This window comes from Meleagris gallopavo, chromosome 4, assembly GCF_905368555.1.
Source record: "Meleagris gallopavo chromosome 4, MGAL_WU_HG_1.1, whole genome shotgun sequence".
Classification (NCBI taxonomy): Eukaryota; Metazoa; Chordata; class Aves; order Galliformes; family Phasianidae; genus Meleagris; species Meleagris gallopavo.
Window position 1 is genome coordinate 44,533,427 of NC_139407.1, and position 21,350 is coordinate 44,554,776.

Here is a 21,350-nt window from a genome sequence, read left to right on the forward strand (position 1 = left end):
ACCCTGTTACGGAACGCGCGCGCGGCGCGGCGTTTTGTAACCGCCTCGCTCCCGCCCTGGAGCTTCCACCAATGGCGAGCCGGCCCGGCCATCAGCTGACGCGGTCCTTTATGTAAGCGACGGGGCGAGGGCGCGTGGAGACGTTTGAAAGGGGCGGGAGCGGGGTGGGGCGGGGGGAGTGCACACGTACCCGCACCCCTTTCTGCCCCGGGTCGCGCGCGCGGAGGCGCGCACGTGACACGCCCCCCGCCCCGCGTGGAGGGTGCCTCGCTTCCTCCCCCACCCCGCGCAGCCAGTGCCTCAGCGCCTTGCGCAGCGCCGGGCTCGGCGGCCGGAGCGGCAGCGCCACACCCCCCTCGGCCGAGCCGGCAGCCGATGGCGTTCTCTCCCGTGGCCGTGGGCTCGGACGCGTCGCCGGAGCCGGGAGACGGCGGGCGGCTCGGCGAGGAGGCGGACGGGGAGCGTAGGGGCCGCCTGAAGGAAGCGGCGGGTTCCTCCCTGGCGTCGCTGTGCCTCGGACCGCTCGCCGGCCCGCGGCGCTTCGGGACCCTGGTGGAGTGCCTGGTGCTCAACTACCGCCTGCGGCAGGGGCCGGGCCGCGGCCGGGAGCGCGGCGCCGAAGGCGCGGCCGAGGGCCCGCTGCGGTGCTGCGGCTGCGGGCGCTTCCTGAGCGAGCCGGTGACCGTCCCGTGCGGGCACACCTACTGCCGCCGCTGTCTGCGGAGGGAGCTGCGGGCCCGCTGCCGCCGCTGCCGGGACCGGCTGCTGCCGGCGGGAGGCACCGGCGCGGCCGCCGCCCCGCTGCGCACCAGCGTGGTGCTCAGCCAGCTGGCCGAGAAATGGTTCCCGAGAGAGTGCGAGCGGGCGCGGGCCGGCGGGCGCCTGGAGGAGCTGCTGGCGCAGGGCCGCTTCCGAGAGGCGCTGGGCGCCGCCAGGCAGGAGCTGCGGGCAGGTGAGCCGGGGGCGGAGGGGGGGAGGCGGCGTCCCGTCTGCTGCGGGAGGGACGGGGAAGAATGCGCCCGGCGCGCTGCATCTCAGCGCTCTGAAGTTTTCGAAGTTTGTCGCTAGGACCCAAGGAGCCTCCCCGTGGGCTGAGGTGCGCTCCGGTGCCTCCTTCCCGCCGCGCTGACCGGGCTCAGTGCGTCGCCGTGGCGGCCGCGCCCGCGTTGCCGCGTGTAACCCCGTTTCCTGACGGAGACCCATTTCCAGTGTCACCGCGCGGCTCCGGAGGGCCGGGCCCGGTTGCATAAGCGCGAGGCACGGCGGGGACAGGTTGTGTAATGATGGTGACATCATGGCGGGCGGAGCCGCGCCCAGTCTGGTGCCGGGCGAGGCTGCGGGGGGCGGGCGGGGCCGCCGGGCTGCCCGCGATACGGCCGTGGCTTTGTGCGCCCTGCGGGGCTCGGCCCGGGGGCGGATACACCTGGGTGGTGCTGGCACAACGACCTTCTGTGTTGGTTTTGTGCATCTGTGGGGTTTTAGCGCTTCGGCAGCCCCGCATTTCCTACTGTAAATACTGAAGTGTTGGAAGAGGTGGGTTTTGTTTTGTTTTGTTTTGTTTTGTTTTGTTTTGTTTTGTTTTACTTCAGATTCTGAAGTACAGCGTTGACTTACATGAGTCATAAGGCAATTTCTTGAAACGTGAAAGAAGTTACTTTTTGGAAACATGAGAGGATTGGTAACTTTCACATAGGTAACATGGGCTATGCAGGCGTTGGAAGGAATTAACTTATGTAAAGGAAGGCTTTAATCCCAACACACCCGGCTCTCTGAACCGAGGTTGGTGCAGTCACAAACCCGTTCCTGCTGGAGGAGCCTTAGGAGGTCTGTTGACCAATTCTGTGTTCAAAACAGGGCAAACGCTGAGTTAGAGCAGTTTGCTGGAGGCTTTGTCCTGTTGGACCATGAAAATGCTGCCAGGGCGAAGATTCCACTGCTGTCAGGACAACCTGTCGAACGGTTAATTACCATCATAGTGAAACATTTTCTGTTTACATAAAGGCAGAACTACTGTTGTTCTGATTTATAACCATCATCACTTGCTTTTCCTGCTGTGCATGACAGGTTCTGTGATCTAGGCAGCCTCTTCTGGGATTTCAGGAGGCTCTTGGGTTCTTCTGCTGCCTGCAGTGTTTCCTCATTAAACAAGACCAGTGAGCTCAGCCTCTTCTTAGGTGTTTGCACCCTTGACCATTGCAATGACCCTGTCGTACTGCATTCATAAATACTGCATTCTGCAGTTCTTTTGAACACTGGTGCAGAGCGCATCTTTTACCAGGTGAAGCCGGGCAACCAGACCAGAAGCAATTCATTTATGATATTCTCATGCTGACAGTAGGTAGAAGCAGATGCTTTGAGAGTAGTAAAGAAATGAATGCTTACCTGGTGTTTTTTGTGTGTAAGCTTTTGTACAGTTTTCTATTTGTGTGCAGTAATATTTGGCGCACACATTTCTGCTCTGAAGATATTCAGTACCTTTTGGTTTTTAATTGCAGTAATTTGTATTGATGTGCTAGGAGAGAGTGGTCTCTATATAATATATTGTAGTGTTAAAATTGACTGTTGAAACAAACTATTTCTGGTTTGTTTAGTATCTGATATAAGGAATTGAAATACGAGGGCTGCTCCAAAAGTAATGCCTCCTATTTTACTATGTTGGCCCATGATGTCAGAGGCAAATGATGATATGGCACTAGAAGTTGAACCATCCCACCAATATTCGATTACAGTTTGTTGCCATGCAACAGATGATAGAGCTTGCTGAATGTTTATAGAGACCAAACATTGAATGTCAGCACAGTGAGGCAGTCGGTGGTACGTTTCAGGAATGGCATCAGCAACATGAAAGACAAACCCCATTCTGGATGGCCATGCAGATTTTTAAGAGCACAGCATACAGGCTCTTATTTGGTGCTGATAAATGCATAACTAATGGTGGTGACTGTGTCAAAAAAAAGATAGTGTTCTGCAGCTGAGAATTTGTTATGTAGTGTTATTGTATTTATTGTGAGTGTTGTAGCCTCCATGGAAATCAATAGGCTTTACTTTTGAAACAGTCCATATAATTTTACGTCCTCTTGTTAAGTGGCAAGCATCAAAACGCATTCTGCAACATTGTAAAACTTTTTTTTTCCCCACAATACAAAGCCTAGGAATTCTTATTTTAAAACACTCTCAGACATAGGATTTAATTTTTGGGTGGTCCTCTGTGGAGCCTGGTGTTGGACTTGATGATCCACATGGGTCCCTTCCATCTTGGCATATTCTGTGATTCACTGGAAGTTTTTGTGTAGCAGCAGAGCTGAAATCTAGTTGAACTCCTTGATGTAGACCTTAATTTTGTAGCAGTTCAGTTCAAACCATGCTTTTCTCTTGGATAAAGAACAAACTATCCACCAGCTCTAGACTTAACTTACGTTTTTATCTTCAGACTATCCCTAACCCCACCTTCTTGAGGAAAGCTTGGGGCTCCTGAGATCATCTTCTACACTTGAAAGTCTGAAAAAGATGAAATCCTTGCACTGATGAAGTGCAAATAGGCTGCTAGTTTATTACAGAACAAAGACCCCCACTCACTGCTGCCTCTGAAGAAAGGAATTTAGGTCAATATTGACTCTGCTGGACACCAAAAAATGAAACACAACAGAAAAGAACTGAGCTCTTGCCTTAGAAGGCTACAATAGTCAGAAGGCCACAAGAAAGCAGGCATCGGTGATCTTGCACCTGCAGGATTACATGTTAAGTTAGACAATTTCACCGATTTCTGTTAACTGTCCAAAGCAGAGAAACAGATTTAGGAGTATATGTATTTTAAGGGAAACTGAACTATAGCTGAATCACACACTTCATTTTCATCCATGAAATCTGTTGACAGTTTTTATTTACTTACCGTTTCTTTTTTGTTAAAGTCTTTTACCTGTGATATCTAAATATAAAACAGTATGTTAAAATATTTTGGTTCATTGACTGGTCTGGCTTGCTGCTAAAGCAGACTTATGTGTAAAACAAGCTAACGCTGGAAATTATGGGAACTTAAACTAGGCATTTAGGGTAGACTTAAGACAGAATATAGAATTGAAATGATTCCTCTGCATCCCTCCAAGGGAATCTTGTTCAAACAAGCTTATGGAACTTAATTTGAGTGTTATTTACATTACATTAATGTTTAACGTATTTATTTTGGTGAAAAGCACAGGTGTGCAGTTAGCTGTGTTATGAAAGTCATGGTTTAAAATGACATGGAGATTTCCTATTTTGAGATTCCTCTGCTGAAAGTCCAAAATGCTGCATCTGGGACACGAGAATTTGTCTTTAAAGAACACACATGAATGTTTTTCCTCTGTGGAGGTGATTCTAGCACAACTACTTCGAGCAAGGCTGCCAGCTGGCATCAGTGGCTTTCTGGTGTTGGCTATCTTTTCAGTCCTTGTAGGGGTATAGACTATCTCTGATAAATCATCAGGTGCTAACACTGTCTGTAGCTATCGCTGGCAGGGGCTGGGCATTATCAGAATAAAGGACAGTCTAAATAAAAAGTCAAACATTTGAAAGGAAGCTTTCTAATACTTAGACTTTTTAATACTTGAGATTCACTATGCTTGAAAAATGACAGATTTGTGTGATTTTGCATAAGTGTACCATAAAACTAAAATCAGCTCTGTTCTCTACTTCTGTTGTCACAGCAATATTGAGCAATACTTTATTTTGTCAGCTTTGGTGCTAAATCTTTTAAAATATAAAAGGGTTCAAAAGTTAATCTTGGAAGATATAAGCTTGGAAGCATTGCCAGTTTTTTTAAAATCCAAATACTGGTGAAAAGGCAGGAAGGAGGTACCTCAGTTGTTGTACAGTACAGAAGAGTGTACTAAATGTTTTTGTACAGTAAGGCTTTGACATCACTGTAAAACATCTCATTAAAAAAGTACAACATTCCAAATTATTAAAGATGTTATTTAATTTTGTCTTCAGATTCCAGTAACTTGATGCTAAGAATCTACAGAGCTGAGTCATACGCTGGCCTCCAAGAGTATAAAACAGCCATAGAAGATCTAAACTTTGTTATTTCTAAAATGCCAAATTGGCCAGAGGTAAGTTGATTAAACTCCTAATTTTTCAAGATCTATGTTTATCTATGAACATAACGTATTTTGCATAATGCAAGCTGTCTTAAACACTTGGTTTTCTTGTTTTTCTTTGTAAATGCAAAGTACTCAAAAGTTTCTTAAAATAGTTACTTATACGTGAGACAGGCAACTGGTCAGCACTGTAAGTTGGAACTGTTAATTCAGCTTTCATCAACAATTTCAGGTGCTTTTATTTCCCATCGCAACATGCGATAGTGATGCTGGATGTAGAGTGATGTGGAGCAGAACTGATTTGTTGAGAAGTACTATGAAGAACTTGCATGCTGTTTACAGTTGCTTGTTAGCACTTATTTCTCTTTTTAAGAACAATGCTTTTTTCAAATTCTCTTAAGAAAAGTTTTAAAATATTTACAAACTTAAATTCAGCTGAATGTTATTTGAGTGGGTGGCTGGCTGAAATCATGCAGCCAGCTTTAACTGCTTCATCTGCAGAATTTCTTAGTGTTTGGCTCATTGATGTAACCAAAATATGAAATTTCTTATGTTATATAAAAGTTAGTCCTTTTAAAGCTCTGCATTTCCCTGAAGTGTTTATACTTTGACAGCATTTCCCAAATTTGAGAGCGTTTTAATTGCTATTTGTTCTTTGAATATCATGTGAGATGAGTGAGCATTGTTGCCAGCGCAGATTAGGATTTTTGGCTCTACGTTGAGTCAACATTTCTCAGGTTTTTTTTTTTGAGTCTTACTGATTAGGAAAAAAAAAAGAATACTAATAGGACAATTTTCTTTTGCAATTGCTACCAGAGTTAAACAAACATGTAGAGAGAGCATTAAATTCTTTTGCAATATTATTTGCAGTAGTAAAAAATGTGTTTATTTGGGGCCTTCGTTACTGGCTTCAGTACTTGGAGTTGGGATAGTTTGTGGTGATGTAACTTCTTAGAGTTGCCTTTTTTTGTTTGTCTGGTGAAGAAAACTTGCTGTTTGAGCTGGGAAAGTTTTTCTTTGAAAAACACAGAGAAAATCGTTGAAAGCTGAATTCTGCAGACAGTGCAGGCAACTGGAGAGTCATTGGCCTTTGGAACTGTTGCTACTTAAATATTGCTTATTGCAGCAGCATCCGAACTCAGCACAGCAGGAGCAGCAAGGTCTTGCTGCACAGGGACAGATAACTGCTTCGGTCTTGTTTTCTCCTGTGTTGAGCAATTTCACGGCTGCTGCAAATTCAGAGAGCGTTGTGCCTTTCTTTGTTTCTCAGACTTCATTTAACTGAGCTTGGTTTGATGGATAAAATTATTATCTGTGTAAGGAGATGAAGTACCTGTAAGAGGAGGATTAGCTTGCTTTCCTTCTTAATGAAACTGCCCAAATCCATCAGAGAAGATGCACGCCCTCATCTTACAGCCTTGTTTAAGATTACTGTTTCATGTTGGCAGTCTATAGAAACTGCATTCAGTGTTTTGCTTGTTTGTTTTTTCTGGTTCAGTTTTCTTGCCCATTGTCCAAAATCTAGTTTAGAATTTTTTTTATTGAGTTTCTGTTTATATTACTGCAAATGCAACTTTTTTAATTCGTGTGAGTTGGGTCCAACATTGTATTTTTGTAAGTTCACCAACATGCAGTAATCTCATCTCTTTCTTTCCCTTCTACCTTATATAAAATAGTAAGCATTTTTTTATTTAGTGTTCAAGAATAAAATGTAGTTGGAGGAAGCAATTCCAAAAGTTCGTTGTTTTGGATTAGGAATCTAAATATAGATAGATGTAAGGAATGCATGGTTGTGTGGATTGCCTTTTCATGCAGGTTAAAGCTATAAGACTTCCAACAAAACAGCAAAAAAGGTGTCCAGTGAAAGCTGTTTCACAAGGATATGTAATAATTTTCATGGAATTTCCCTCTTCTCTGTTTCCAGAACCGCACAGAATAGTGAGATTAAGGCCTTGTGTGAATTCAGTCAGGATTTTAAGTCTGTTTTAAAGTCTGGCTTTTATCTAAGCCAGAGCAAATTAACTGGAAGGAGATGAACACCAGCCTATGCCATAGTTATTTTCAGTGTAGGGGACTTAAGTTAGGCAAGACATGTGTCAGACATGCTGTGCATGGCTGAAGGTTGCTGAAGAGGTGCATTCCTTTGTCATTGAGGGTTCTTGTTCTAACTCTGTTGTAAGGCCTGTAAGGTGAATACTACAGCTCTATATATTCACCAGAAGTGTAAACATGTTTTCTGTTTCTCAGGTCTACTTCCGGAAAGGAAAAGTGCTGCACGACTCTGGCTTTGTAGGCGATGCCTTACAACTGTTTCTACAGTGCTTAGCCCTTGATGAAGATTTTCTTCCAGCCAAGATAGAAGTAGAAAAGGTAATTTGATATATCAAACTGGATTACTACCTATGTTTGGATTCCTTTACAAAGTTCCTGTTGTGGTAGACAATTGACCATCAAAAAATCTGTCATGCATACGGAGAGGGTTGAGCTGTTGGTTTAATTCCTTTCAAGATGTACCATGCTGTGTTGGAGAGTCCTAACGTATAGATTTTGAGGGCACATGCCTCAAAGTATTAATGCTTCTGAATTTGCTTGTAGGTGAATGCAAAGGGAATGGTAACTTGAATATGGTAAATGGAATTATTTAATGCGTAAACGACAGCAGCGTTTCTTCAGTAATGAAAACCTGCACAGAGAAATGTGTGTGATACTGAATTGATAATGTCTGACCCTGAAGAGGTTGCTTACTTCTAGTGGAAGAATTTCTAGATGCGTTTTCCTTAATAATACAAACTGCATTGGAAAAACTGCATAATATTTAATTGATAATGTCTGAATGTTCATGGAGATCATCCAGTTCCAGTGGAAATGATTCTAAGATAAATTATGCTTAGTTATACAGGAATATGGATTTCTGCTTATTTCTAACCATTCTTAAATAAAGCTTTATTTGGGGAGTAACTTCATATAAGTTGAATTGTTGGTTTTGGTGAGTAGGTTTATAATGAAGCTATACCCAGGTCTTCCTTTCATTGTTATGAACAGTTAGCTGTTTGTTTTCCAGACATTGTGTGATGTACTGTCACCAGAGATTCTAGGAGAGAGTTTGAAGGAATCTGCTTGGAGTTCACCACATACTCGAAATAAATCTTTTGTGCTTGGTTCTGAGATGACTGAGCCTTACTGCAATTTACAACTTTGTCCTGATCAGGTAATAGAAATCATAATTTGTTCTAATACTTGCTAATATGCCAGTATCAGACATCTTGATATCCTTATTTGTCATGCTTATTTTCTAATGTAAATGCTGGCTCTCTGCAATTGGTTAAATTAGAAGAATTATGATTTGGGAGCGATATCTTTTCATTTGGATTATTATATACCTCATTCAAGTGAATTACTTACTAGAAATTACCGAGATATTATATTAGTTCTAAAGCAAAAAGTACTTTTTGATATTATTGTTATTAATATTTTTATATTTATATTTGTTTTTTAGTATAGCTTCAAAGTAAGAAGTTTAGTTTTTCTTCTCTTTAAGATAAATATTTTTTTTAATTGTTAATGATAAGCAAATCTGAGTATTGTCTTAACAAATTCTTCCAGTTAACTGATGAGCTGACTGCATATCAGTTTGGATTAACCATTTTTGCATGTTTATATTTTATGTTCTTACATTTGTGTTATCCCTTATGTACAGTTCTTTTGTCTTATGTAGAGTTTAGGAAGATCAGAGGTACTGGAGCCTGTGATTGGAAGCCTAAATCGTGCACAATCTGCCCATGCTCTTAACTCAACAAAAGCCCTTGCCAAGGAAGATGGCTTAAAGAGAGTATCTTCTGAACCTCTTCTGTCTGGCCGAGAAAAAGGTGCTTTGTTGAAAAGAAAGCTTTCATTTTCAGAGCAGGATACATTTGTGTGTGAAGATGGAAGAAACAAACACAAAAAGCAAGGAGGTAAGCGATCACTTAATTTGAAAATCTGAAGTATTTATTCTCTTGTGCCTGTCTTTGAAAGGTGTGGGTTTTTTTGTCTTTCTTTAGAAAATTCAAACAGGGACATGAAACTGGCTTATGGAACAGTTCCAGAGAATTTGATTGACGTATCCGATTTTGAGTGCTCTTTATGTATGAGGTAAGATTTTTCTCATTGATTCAATATTTTCATTATAGGTGTTTGACTACATATCTTTGTCACATGTTAACTGAGATGTTTATAGATTGTGATGAGCTCTAATGTCAGTTAAGAAACTGACATTTTCAGGCTTTCCTATATCCCAGTATTTAAATGCTTATTTAAATGTGTTACATCATAATTGTAGTCAAGTTGCCTGTCAAATTTGTGGTGGTATCAGCTGGTAGCTCAAAAAGGAGAGGATCTTCTGTGATACACTGCTAGAGTTTTTTTCAGCCAATAAAACTAGTTAATTTGTTCATTTGGAAGGTCTAATGGCTAGAAGGATTACCTGTGCATTTCAGATCAAGGAAATGACTTCAGAATGACAATCTAGTAGATGCAGTTGATGGATAGTTTTTATTGAGTAGTCTTCTGTTCTAGAATAGAAATCTTAAAACATAGTCTATCTGCTAGATTGTCTATAGTTCTGTTAATAGTGTGCAAAACAATGTGAAAACAACATACCTCTTTAAATAATTACTTCATTTTGTATATTTTGAATATCTGTGTAGTAGGATCAAAATCTTTTTGTATTGGAGTGAAGGTTTAAATATTTAGAGCATAGAGATGTGTTTGGATTAATCGTAACGTGCACAAAACTAGTGCAGTGATGAATGGAAACAAACTTCATAGAAGAAAAGGTAGCATAAGGAGACATGGGATTAATGTTCTCTTTAGATAATAATTAGTGGGGAAAAAAATTTAAAAGGTTGATCGCTGAGTTGTGTGTGTTGCTTAATAAAGAAAACAAACAAACATTTGCCACGGTATCTTAATTTTTAATAACTTTGTTTCAGGCTGTTCTTTGAGCCAGTGACAACACCTTGTGGACACACTTTTTGCAAAGGTTGCTTGGAACGGTGTTTAGACCATGCTCCTCAGTGTCCACTCTGTAAGGAGAGTTTGAAGGAGGTACTGTTGATCGGTAGAACTCAGATAGACAAACATTTTATCATTGTAAAGGCTTCTTAAAATGCAAGGAATTATGATTATAGATTGCTCCTAGAAAGAAAAAACTTGAGGTAAATATCAATACAAACTGACTAGGTTTGCCTCAGAGTCTTAGAGGTTTTATATTTTTGTGATCACCTACTTTATGATATAATTAAATCCTGATTATTAGTAAACTGATAACTGTTCAATAAGACTTCTCTGTGGTTTCTATACGCTTTCCGTATTTGTGTGGCTTTGTAATGTGAAAAATAAATTCTGGTAAGTCTGGAAATACATACTGAATTAGACACCAGAGATGTTTAGACTGTAAGAACTTAAACAGAATTTTCAAATATTAACGGTGGGGGTTAAGAAATATAAGAATTTCAGAGCTCTTCATATCTTCAAGTTTTCATGGACATATATCTCATTTGTCACACATTTCATGTATCACACTTCTAAAAAAAAAAAAAAAGCTGATGTGACTCAATTCTTCTGTTAATATATCAATAAAGAAACACTTTGTTTTAAATTGTTTACAGTACCTTGCAAGCAGAAAATATAGCATCACAGAGCTACTAGAGGAATTAATTATGAAATACTTGTCTGATGAACTGTATGAGAGAAAAAGAATTCATGCTGAAGAAACGGCTGAACACTCAAAGTAAGCTTCACACCTTTTACCTAGAAAACCTGAGAAATTAGTATCTGAATGGTATTTGACCTAGACAGGCTTAATCAATGGGCCCAGCTGAACCTCATGAGATTCAATAGATCCAAGTGTAAGGTCTTGCAACTGGGTTGTGGCATACCTGCTATCAGTACAAACTGGGGCTGAAAGGATAGAGCACAGCTGTGCTGATAAGCTCCTGGAGGTATGCATTTCCAGTGGAAGAATTTCTAGATAAACGTTCCCATTAATAATTATTCCTAGATTCTGCTTAGTTTTTTTCAATTACTATGCCTTGTTGAGACATTGCAAGTGTAAAAACCATAGCTTGGGTTGCATCGTTGAACTTAACCTAAATGGAGAACTGGTTACTATGCAGTTATTGTGGCATCAACTTAACCAAAAAGGAAAAAACAAGAAACACTCTTGCTCTCGTGACAAGTCCTATAGTCACTGACTAGACATTTCAGCTCACTGCTGTTATGTATTCAAATCAATACATAAGTATTCAGTGACTGTGTTCTTACTGATTATGGAAGTTATTGTAACGTGGTTATTATTGAAGTTTGTAACAGGTGTTTTACGACCTCAAACACATACTGTAAAAAAAAAAGTCTCGGCATTGCTCAGTAATTATGTTTTAAGCCGTGGTTTTTTTTTTTTTTTTTTTGTCATTCTTTTGAAGCTTGACCAAGAATGTTCCAATGTTTGTTTGCACTATGGCATATCCTACTGTGCCTTGCCCTCTACACGTGTTTGAGCCAAGATACCGACTAATGATTCGCAGAAGTATGGAAACTGGGACTAAACAGTTTGGGATGTGTATAAGTGATTCTCAAAATGGGTAGGTTTTACATTCTTAATAGTAAGCTTCTTTTCTCTTCTGTCTTTTAAATTAAGCCAACTGTCATCATAGAACTGTGTAATTACATTACTGATAAAGTCTCTTTTCTAGTTTTGCAGATTATGGTTGCATGCTGCAAATTAGGAATGTTCATTTTCTGCCTGATGGACGATCTGTTGTTGATACAGTTGGTGGAAAGAGATTTCGAGTTTTACGGAGAGGGATGAAAGATGGTTATTGCACTGCAGACATCGAGTATTTGGAAGATATTAAGGTATTCAGAATGCTGTCCAAGTACTTCTACTTTTAGCTGGTATCTTAAGACTTTTCCTTGATTGGTTTTGAGGGCTCTGTCAAATTTTTAGGTCCACAGAACTGTGGAGGATTCAATGTCAATATAAGGAAGACGTAGAAGATAGCTTTTTTCAATTATTGTTAAATAAGAAGGAAATATTTTGCTTTTTATTTGAACAATAGTTTGTGAAGCTGTAATTCTTCTTAAGTATCACAGGATTTCTTTGCAATTCAGCCACTAGCAACCATGGCTTAGGAGAGTGCAAAAACTTAACTAAATAGAGTTGAAATTAAATGTCTTTTTTATGTTAGCTTACAAACTATGGCAGTTTTCTTCAGCTGTAATGGTGTTTTCATAATGTTCTTCTGCTAGGTTGCTGATGAAGAAGAGCTGAAGAAACTGAGAGAGCTTCACAACTTTGTTTACAGTCAGGCTTGCAGTTGGTTCCAAAACTTAAGAAACAAATTCCGCACTCAAATTCTTCAGCACTTTGGGCCAATGCCTGACAGGGAGGAAAATATACAGGTGAGACGTAATTTAATATCAAATCTTGGGTGCCTGTTTTTTACTGGAGGAAGGTAGGTGAGGAAAACCAAAATCCAATTGTTAAAAAGCTGCTAAACATTAAAAGGAAAACACTTTTTTCCTCAACTTAACAGGAAGCAGGACTTCATCTTGCTTCCCTTATGGAGAGCAGCAAAAGACAATTGGCAATTTTTTTCTGCATTAAAGGATGATATGCTATTTTACATATAGTGTACTGATTACACTTTCAGTTATAGAAATGTTTTGAACTATTGGTTTGTATAAAGCTGTTAGAATACAAATGGAAAAAAATAGGAAATGTTTTAGTATTTTCTTTCCTGTAATGTGTATAAGCAGTAATCTGGGACAGAGGTAATCACAAATAACACTTTCCTCCTTTCTGAGCTTGTGCTGTAAATTGCTGCAGATGTTAGGATTTGGCAAATATTTATGTTAACTTTAAGGAACTAGCTTCAGCCATCTATTTCAGTGGTTGTTGTAAACAATTAATGAAGATCAGGGAGATCCTCAAAGAGTGGGAGGCTGGAAAAAGTCATCTCCTATGTGCTACATATATTTTTATGAGACCGTATCTACTGATCTTGGAAGACTGTAAATACTTTGGAGGCCAGTGTATCATTTCAGAAATAATTTTAGAACATTTTAATTAAAGACTGGTTTAAAACAACATATGTTAGCAAAGAGGAATAAGTGCACTCAAACAGAGTAACTAGCTGGGCAGCAAGACTGAAGGTATGTGCCTGAGACTTAGAACATTAAGTGTCAACTGTGTGATAAAGATGAAAGGGAGAAAATTTCATTCAGGAGTGTACCACTGCCAAGACTGTTTTTGCAAGTATGTGAGGTAACTGAGGTAAGTCTGCTCTGCAGTGATGCATCATCCACTGAGAAGTATTGTGTCCTGGGCATGATGTCTCAGGCTCTATGTAGGGAATTGAATAAAGTATAGGGGAAAGCTAGAAAGTATGTTTTATAAAATTAGAAGAAGCAAGCTAAGCAGTCTTGCTCTGTCTAGAAGATAACAAGATGAGAGTGGAATGGAGTGGTAGAAATAGAGGAGTCCTTCACATGCAGCAACAGATAAATGTAATCTATGTTAGGCATCAAGAATACTCAAACCTGAAGAGCAATGTGACAGATATGAAGTTAGTTTGCATCAGGGACGTTTATTAGGTGACTGTCCTATACTTAGCCATCCTTTCCTTAGGAAACTGAGATGCCTGTGTTGTCTTGAAAACAATTGATTGCTTTATCAAACATAAGTGCGCTTTATTTATAGACTTCTGTGGTGAAGAGGGATGAGAATAGATTAACTCAGAACCCTCTTGATCTTACAATCTGTAATTCTCTAGTTGATACCAAAATTCAAACCAGTGCTTGTTTTTGACTTGTTTGTCTTTTGATGTCTTCATTGTATTAGTCAGCATTGTTCATAAGTAACTGACATTTCTTTTATTTTTAGGCAATGCCCAATGGTCCTGCTTGGTGTTGGTGGCTTCTAGCTGTTCTCCCAGTAGACCCCAGATATCAGCTGTCAGTTCTCTCTATGATGTCTTTAAAAGATCGTCTGATAAAAATCCAACATATACTTACATATTTTTCTAGGGACCAGTCCAAGTGACTAACCGCCTGGGTCTTCCTAAAAAGTAAATCTATTCTGGTTGTAGTAGCAGCTGGAATTTTTGCTGCCTTTGCACATCTAGCACTGGTTTGAGAAGTGTAATGGAACTGCTTTTTCTCTCTCCTTCCCGCCTGCCCAGCTTCTTGAACCGTATGGTTCTTTGAATGCACACTTTCTTAACTATGAGAGAAGACCACTGATGATTGCACAAAGTCAATCCAGCTAGATATGTTTTTCACATGATCTGTTTTACAATTTGCACTATGTAGAAGAGAACGTTTTTGAGACTTGATAATTTTAGCCACTGACTTTTTAAAGCTGTGGGAATTGCAGGACTTAAGGCTGACAGTCTGAGTTTACAACATAGAACAGGTATTAAAGGTTTTGCAAATAAGTAAGTTTGCCTCATACAACTGTTCTTTTGCTGTTTGCACAAATATTTGAAATATAGTGTTGAATATCACTGTTGAATATTACTTTTCCTGTTGAATTATCTTGACCATGAATATGGCACAGATTTTTAAGTTATCTTGTAAATGTATGCATCACAAAACAGTGACATTATGAACTGTATGCTGAACTGACAGCCAATTTTAAGGATCAAATGCAAAAAAAAAAAAAAAAAAAAAAAGGTACTTCTGTCTAAAAATAATTAAACTGTGAATATGGTTTACATACCTAAGCCTGTACATGTTAAAGAGGAAACTGAAAACTAAACTCTAGTACCAGTTACATTTCTACTGGGCTTTTCAGGCTGGCTGTTCTTCCAGAGCACACACTTAGTTTATAGAGCTTTTAAGAAGAATTCTTAGAGTGTGCGTGTGTATTTGGGATTGTGCATCCAGGATTTAAAAGCTTAAAGTTTTATTTGAACTCTTTAAGTTGGTGCAAATGTGAGTTCTATGCCTTATATCAATAGTAGAGCACACTGCAGTGGCAAGGTAAGCATCATGCTGCCATTAAGTACTTTTTGTAATTAACGGTTTGCATATTTGTGAATATGTCTGATACTGGCTTTCTTGTATGTAAATGATTTGTAAAATATTTCTTAAATCTTGCTTTTGCTAATATATTTAATTTTCAATAAAAGCTAAAAGTTTGTAATATTTTAACTTTATCAGAAACTAACTTTCATTTTCCATATCCTTCTGTTGAGAAGCTTCTGCAAGGTACAGCTGCCAGGAGCAGCTGTTCAACTCAGGGTTGTGGGCACTTCATGATGTTAAGTAGTATGTATTTCTGCTTACGGTACCTCTCCTGCTGATCATTGGTCAGTCAAGTTTGTTGCTGGGGTCTTTCTGTAGTACTGTTGTATCTACTCAAGGTAACTTGAAGTATAAAGTTTTCATTTCACAGAATTTGAAAGTCATGGGAAACTGTTCCTGCAGAACAACATTTCACAAGTTTGCTAACCAGGTGTTTTGGCTTTGTTCTCTTCTGATGTATAAGGTTTGAGATACCACAGGCAACTGAGAATCTGCAGAATTTAGTTATAACATGGGTTTCAATCCAGGGTAAGTTCGGTTTAATATTTGGGAAAGGTTTATTTGCATTAATGGAAGAAGAAGGAGGATCTTCGATTCCTATGGTTTGGTATCTTAACAACTTTAGAAGCTTAATTTTTGTATTACCATGATCTCCTTAGGAATGCAGATGATATTTTTTTTTGTTTGTTTTGTTTACAGGAAAACCTAGTGGTAGATTTATGTTTTTTTTTTTTTCTTTTTTTGTTTTCATGCAGAGAGCCTTAGTTTACAAACAGTGTGTTCCCAAACCTGACAGAAGATGTGGTCTCCAGATGTTCTTATTAATTTCCTTGAGTTTTTAATGAAATAAAAATTCTGCTAAGAGCAGATAAGGAAGTGTCCTGTGCTTGTGTAACTTCTACCTCTGGGATTGGGAAAAACATAAGAGAAAATTTGAAGAAATAGAAACAAAAAAAAATGAAGTTACTGAGATCAGTATGTACTGCATTAAGACTTTAAGTATTACTGTCTAATTGCTGTTCCACAAACATCATCACCATGGTTGCCATTGGAAATGATAAGAAATTGAGAACAGAAAGAAAAAAGATTTTTGAGGCCTCATTTGTTTTTGGATCAGACTTTGTCACTTTGCAGTTAGAATGGAACAGACAAGCAAGATGGACTGAAGATTGGCATAGACCTTTCAGTGTATATCTTAAAGATATGTACTATGATGCATATTTTGTGTAGTGTTTTGCAATTGGGAAGCTCGTCCTTATCTTTTTGATATTTTTTGCTCCATCTTTGAAAGCATGAGAGAAAGGCTGTTCCAGCAAGTGAGTAGGTAGGAGGTATGTTTTTAAGGATCATTGGATCCATGCTGAAATCTCTCCGTAACTCTTTTATTTAAAGTGTTTTTCTACAACTGGGAGGGAAAAGAAAAAAAATAATGTAAAATGTTCAGTGCTAGGATGTAACTAGCCTTGATTTTTGTTGAAGGTGTACTTTCCCAGATGCTGCTGACAGTAGCTGCTTTCACAAATAAAGGCCAACGAAATGATAGCACCGTGAATTTGAAAATACAATTACATCAGTGATAATCAGAACTGATGTAGTTCAAGTGCAGTCAGAGAGCTTGCCATATCACAACAGCCACGTCTAGATAGGACAGACAGGAAAAAGTAGATGAAGATGACTTCATACTTCCAGTTGACAACTTGTGTTTTGTTAAGGTGAAAGAATGTTTTGTGTAATATGATATATATTTTATATATATTTTAAAAATGAAATGATGTAAGGAAAAATTCAGGACAGGGATCTGTACTATATTAAGACAAATACAGTCACTGTTAAATCCAAATAGAACTTTGGAACATGGCATCTTGAAAAACTTTTTTGTTGTGTAAGAGTTGGTTCCTTGTATTCAAAGCTTTCTAATCTGTCAGCTAGGAAAACATTAACACAGAGCTATACAGTGGGCTTGGCAAAGTGGCTTTTTCCTTGACAGTGTTGTAAGTTTTGGTTTCCCTTTTTTCCTGCTCCTTCATCTTCCTTTCATCAGACAGCGTTTTGTTAGGAGTACTTGTTGGGGCTACCGTAGTCCATTCTCTGTTGTATACTTACCAAATGTTCCATCCTGCTGCCCTCTGTTGGTTGAAAATCTGGGATTTTAGAAGCTCTAAGTTCCTATAGATGCCAACCTCTTCCTTTCTGTTGAAGACTTGATCCTTGAAAAGACTCAAACCTGGTGCTTGATATTCTCAAGCATTTGTTGAGCTTTTGGCAGCAGTTTTGCTGTATTATTCTTCTCTCAGGTATCCTCCTGCTGTTGATGACATCTGTCATCAGAAGAGAGGGAGAGAGAGAAATGTATTGTTTCTGTAATTAAGTCTTTCAGAAAACTCAAGGTATTTCCAAGTCCTAATCTTTTTCATACATAAACAGATACAGACATAAGATAATAAAAGAGAAGGCTAAGGCCTGCTACATGGCTGAAGAAGAAACCCAAAGCTCTACAGGTAGCCACAGCACTGTGATGCTCAACCTCTATTGCAGTTTTTTAAAGAAACAGATAGAAACAGTGCTAGAAGAGGAAATGAAGATCTTTCTTTAGGTCTCCCAAATGCTTGTCATAAACTACCCTTCTAAGATAGGACGAGGCTGAACTTTTTTCTTCTCAGTAGAGAAGGGATTTATTTGCTTATAACCCAGGTGACTGTTCTGACATGTAGGATGTGTCTCATATTTTGAATGGATAGGTACGCTTTGATAACTTGTCTGTAGTAGTGATTTTGTGTATCCTGATGTGCCTTAAACGAGCAAGCTTAGCTGTTCTGCCCTGTAAAGACCTAAAATGCTTCTGCACAAGTACAACAGCAGATGCTTAAGTGGTAGGGAAACTTAGATACCAAAATCAGGCCCAAAAGCTTTAGGTCCCTGTCAGATTATGCAGCAATTGCATAATCCTGCAAGTACTTAAATTTGAAATGAAATATGGAGCTGGGACTGCAATTCAGTTCTAGGGGAACTTGAACTATGCAGGGGCTTTATATGTAGGGTTTGTTTTTGTAAATCAATCATCTGTGTGCTCCCTCTGGTGAGGGAACAGATGTAGTTTTTCTTTGGGAATGAATTGCTCAAGTAGCTTTCAGGGGGAAAAAAGAAGCATAAAAAACAGCATGCTTTTATGCCATCCCCATAAAAGCAAGGTCAATGCTTCAAGCACATCAACTTACTCCGTACAATTCTATCTATATTCAGATGCTACTTATCGTTCCCTTTTTTCCCTTTGAATGTTTTTACAGAGTGGAGCTTGGGGGTATTATTGGAAGTAAATTTGTTATTAAAGACTTAAGGACCAGATGCCACTTACCTGTACCTGAAGCAGCTAAGGATGTAATACAAGTCCTGCTGTCAGTACTTCCCTCTGCTTGCTGCTACCTTTTAAGAACTACAGGTAACTGCTGAAGATGACATGATCTCATGGAGAGTCTGAAGTTTCACAGATTTTTACTACGGGTATTCCAACTTGAAAAATGCAAATAAACTTGAGTAACCTCTCCATTATAGGTTTGGTTTTGTTTTACAAAGATACAAGCACTTAAGGTGTTGGGTTTTTGTTTGTTTTTAACCAATGGGAAGTGCTTGCCTTTATTAGCAAGAACTCTAGGAAGAATTTTATATTAAACAGCTGATTTGCTGCATTCTAGGGCAATCTTAATATCCCAGCGACTGACAAACAGTGCAGGTTTTCTCTTCTGATTTCAGCAATACACCATCAGTGCTAACTAACTACAGTGAGTACTTTTTGCAAGGCAACTTCACAAACGGGGCCTCCTCACTTTTGAGGATTTAATACAGACTGCAAGAAAGGAAGAACACTCAAAAACTGAAGAATGACCTTCTCCATGGCAACTAAAGCACTTAACGTGCTCATGCCTAACAAAGGTTGGCACAGCCTTACAAATGAAGTTAGTATAATTGGGGTGAAAGTGATTTGATGTAAGAAATAAGCCACTGCACAGAGCATGGCCCCACTACTAGTTTTTATTGCAAAGATGATATTTTACTATGAAGTTTCAACCTTCTTGTCACTAACTAGCTCCAAGTACTACTAGTTTTTTTATGCTTTTGTTTAAAAAACAGAACAACAAAAAAAAAGCAAATTCCCCTCAAAACTACACAAAGAGGTAGAGTTGTTTTGCTTCACTGTAGGCTTTGATCAATTTAAGAAGGCTGCACTCAACTCTGAAAAATAGCACTATTTGGACTCTGCTATAGCTACACAGAAGATGTGGTCCTTCGTGTGAAGGCCAACAGCAGCAGAAATCAATCCAGTTTACCCTCATTAAGCAAATATGAGCTACACAATAAAACTATGTTTTATGAAAAAGCATCAGGGCTTCCTCTAACAGTAAGCAACATTATCTACTACTTTATGCTGCTTTAATACATAGGGTTCTTTGACAAGTGTTTACTGTATCTTAAGAGCTGATGACTTATTGTATGAGTATCTTATCAAGTCTCCACAAAGCAACTTTGAATTAAATAGTTTATTTAATTATAAAAGCATAAATTGTACATACGTTGAGTAATTGCATATTTCTTGGAATCAGTACCTACTTTGAAGAATGTTGTGTGCAAAGACAAGACAGTCATGCTTAGGCTTGCCCCTGGTATTCTGCTGCTTTACTATTTGTTCCCACCTTCAGTTCAGTATATGTCCCATAGAAACAGAGTGAGGGAATATAGATACATTGATGTGTATGAGGATAATTTGACAGCATCACATACATCCACAGTAGATCTAATATTTGAAGGGCAAAGACTGGACTAGTCAAGAGTTATACAGCAAGTAGGCAACAAGCCTAGTTATAGTTCCATTTCAAATTAGTTTGTCACAAACAAGAGAACTGTTAACTTCTCAAATTATGTAATAAAGTTATTGATGGGGTGTATATACATACACACATGTACACATGAAAAAATATATGTTTTTTTTAAATAAGGCAATTATTTCTTTCAGGCTCTTATTCTTAGCCTATTATTAATACAGCATGTTGCCATTTTATTGCTAAAAGAAAGCATACCATTATTACAAGCAGAACAGTATCAGCACAGTTTTAGTTAGCAGTCCCATTGAGTTAATAAGCTTCAGGACATACATTATTACTATGGAAGAATGTTACTTTTACAGAAAAAAATGGATTTCCATTTAAATCACACCAAATCATTATGTTGACATAACCATCATCAGTAGTTAACAGTATACACTGAAGAGCAGAACAGCACTATTTTGGAATAACAGAAAGATATCTAAAATATTATCTTCTCATCTTTTACTAAGTGGTTATACTAAAAAAAAAAAAAATACGCAAGAGAGGGATGAGGACATAGCAGACTTAATTGCTGCTCTAAAAGATGCTTCCTTCTGTATGAAAAGATTTCTCACATTGTACAGCTGCAAATCCTGATGCAAATGCATATGCATGCCATTATCTTTGTGTAGCTAAGAGTAGTTACTTGTTGGACTTACAAGGTGCACTCCCGCAATTTTTTGTCAGCCTGTTTCAAGGAGATCCATGTATTTAACATGTTTGATCGCAGTTTGGCCCATACCAAGTGGTTGTTTAACCCAAATATCTGGGCAGCAAACTGAGCAGCTCCTTCAGGTGACAAAGTAGTAGGGCAGCCAAGACCTGCAAAGAAGGCAGAATGCTACTGTCAAAAAACATTTTATAAGCACGAGCAAAACATTGCCTCTAAATGACTGTTTAAGACAGTGCTTGTTTCAGCCCTCAAAAGCCACATGATTTAGTTTTAAAGCTACTGAAGTGTCAAACGTCTCAATACTTCTCTCACCATGGCATTTGAAACCCAAAGCCAGCATAGCAACAAGTTTGAGGAAAGAGGTAACAGGCTTCTGGGCCTGTAAGTTGCCAAATAGCTGTTCTAGTCACTAAGTGATCAGAATTCATATGTTAGCAATACACTGCTGTAGAAAAATCAAGTTAATTGTAGAGAAAGATATTATTTGATCTTTCATCACAGTAAATTTACCAAAGTAAAGTGGAGTACTATAAGCAGAAACAGCAGCTTCCCATTACTACTAACTCCTCTTTCAAACTCAAATATTTAGCAAGGATAAGCAAAGGATCATATCTTTCTGAAGAGTATTTGTACATAATCTCTTTGGGCTTTTTGCAGCTGAGAAGTCAAAGACTGCAT

At 39.0% G+C, this 21,350-nt stretch overlaps 2 protein-coding genes across 3 annotated transcripts in view; one reads left to right on the forward strand and one right to left on the reverse strand.

Moving 5' to 3' along the window:
* Window positions 1–175: 175 nt before the first annotated feature.
* LONRF1 (LON peptidase N-terminal domain and ring finger 1) lies at window positions 176–15,269 on the forward strand. Its single transcript, XM_085223100.1, has 12 exons — window positions 176–952; window positions 4,969–5,087; window positions 7,323–7,445; window positions 8,137–8,283; window positions 8,791–9,028; window positions 9,116–9,206; window positions 10,046–10,160; window positions 10,724–10,845; window positions 11,537–11,695; window positions 11,807–11,969; window positions 12,363–12,515; window positions 13,999–15,269. The coding sequence occupies exons 1-12, from the start codon at window positions 376–378 to the stop codon at window positions 14,155–14,157; spliced, it is 2,166 nt and encodes a 721-aa protein (XP_085079226.1). The 5' UTR covers window positions 176–375; the 3' UTR covers window positions 14,158–15,269.
* A 4,391-nt stretch (window positions 15,270–19,660) lies between these two features.
* PAICS (phosphoribosylaminoimidazole carboxylase and phosphoribosylaminoimidazolesuccinocarboxamide synthase) overlaps window positions 19,661–21,350 on the reverse strand; it is a 35,565-nt gene continuing 33,875 nt past the window's right edge. For both annotated transcript variants that reach the window (XM_085223109.1, XM_085223110.1), the window contains exon 18: window positions 19,661–20,821. In XM_085223109.1, the coding sequence (XP_085079235.1) occupies window positions 20,655–20,821 (167 nt within the window). In that variant the 3' untranslated portion in view covers window positions 19,661–20,654. The remainder of the gene's footprint in view (window positions 20,822–21,350) is intronic.

What these genes read in the sequence shown, in the direction of transcription:
- LONRF1 (XM_085223100.1), top strand. Translation starts at nt 376, where the DNA reads ATGGCGTTCTCTCCCGTGGCCGTGGGCTCGGACGCGTCGCCGGAGCCG. An exon ending in AGTATTTGGAAGATATTAAG is followed by an intron (nt 11,970 to 12,362) that starts GTATTCAGAATG and finishes TTCTTCTGCTAG; the next exon opens with GTTGCTGATGAAGAAGAGCT. An exon ending in ACAGGGAGGAAAATATACAG is followed by an intron (nt 12,516 to 13,998) that starts GTGAGACGTAAT and finishes TTTTATTTTTAG; the next exon opens with GCAATGCCCAATGGTCCTGC.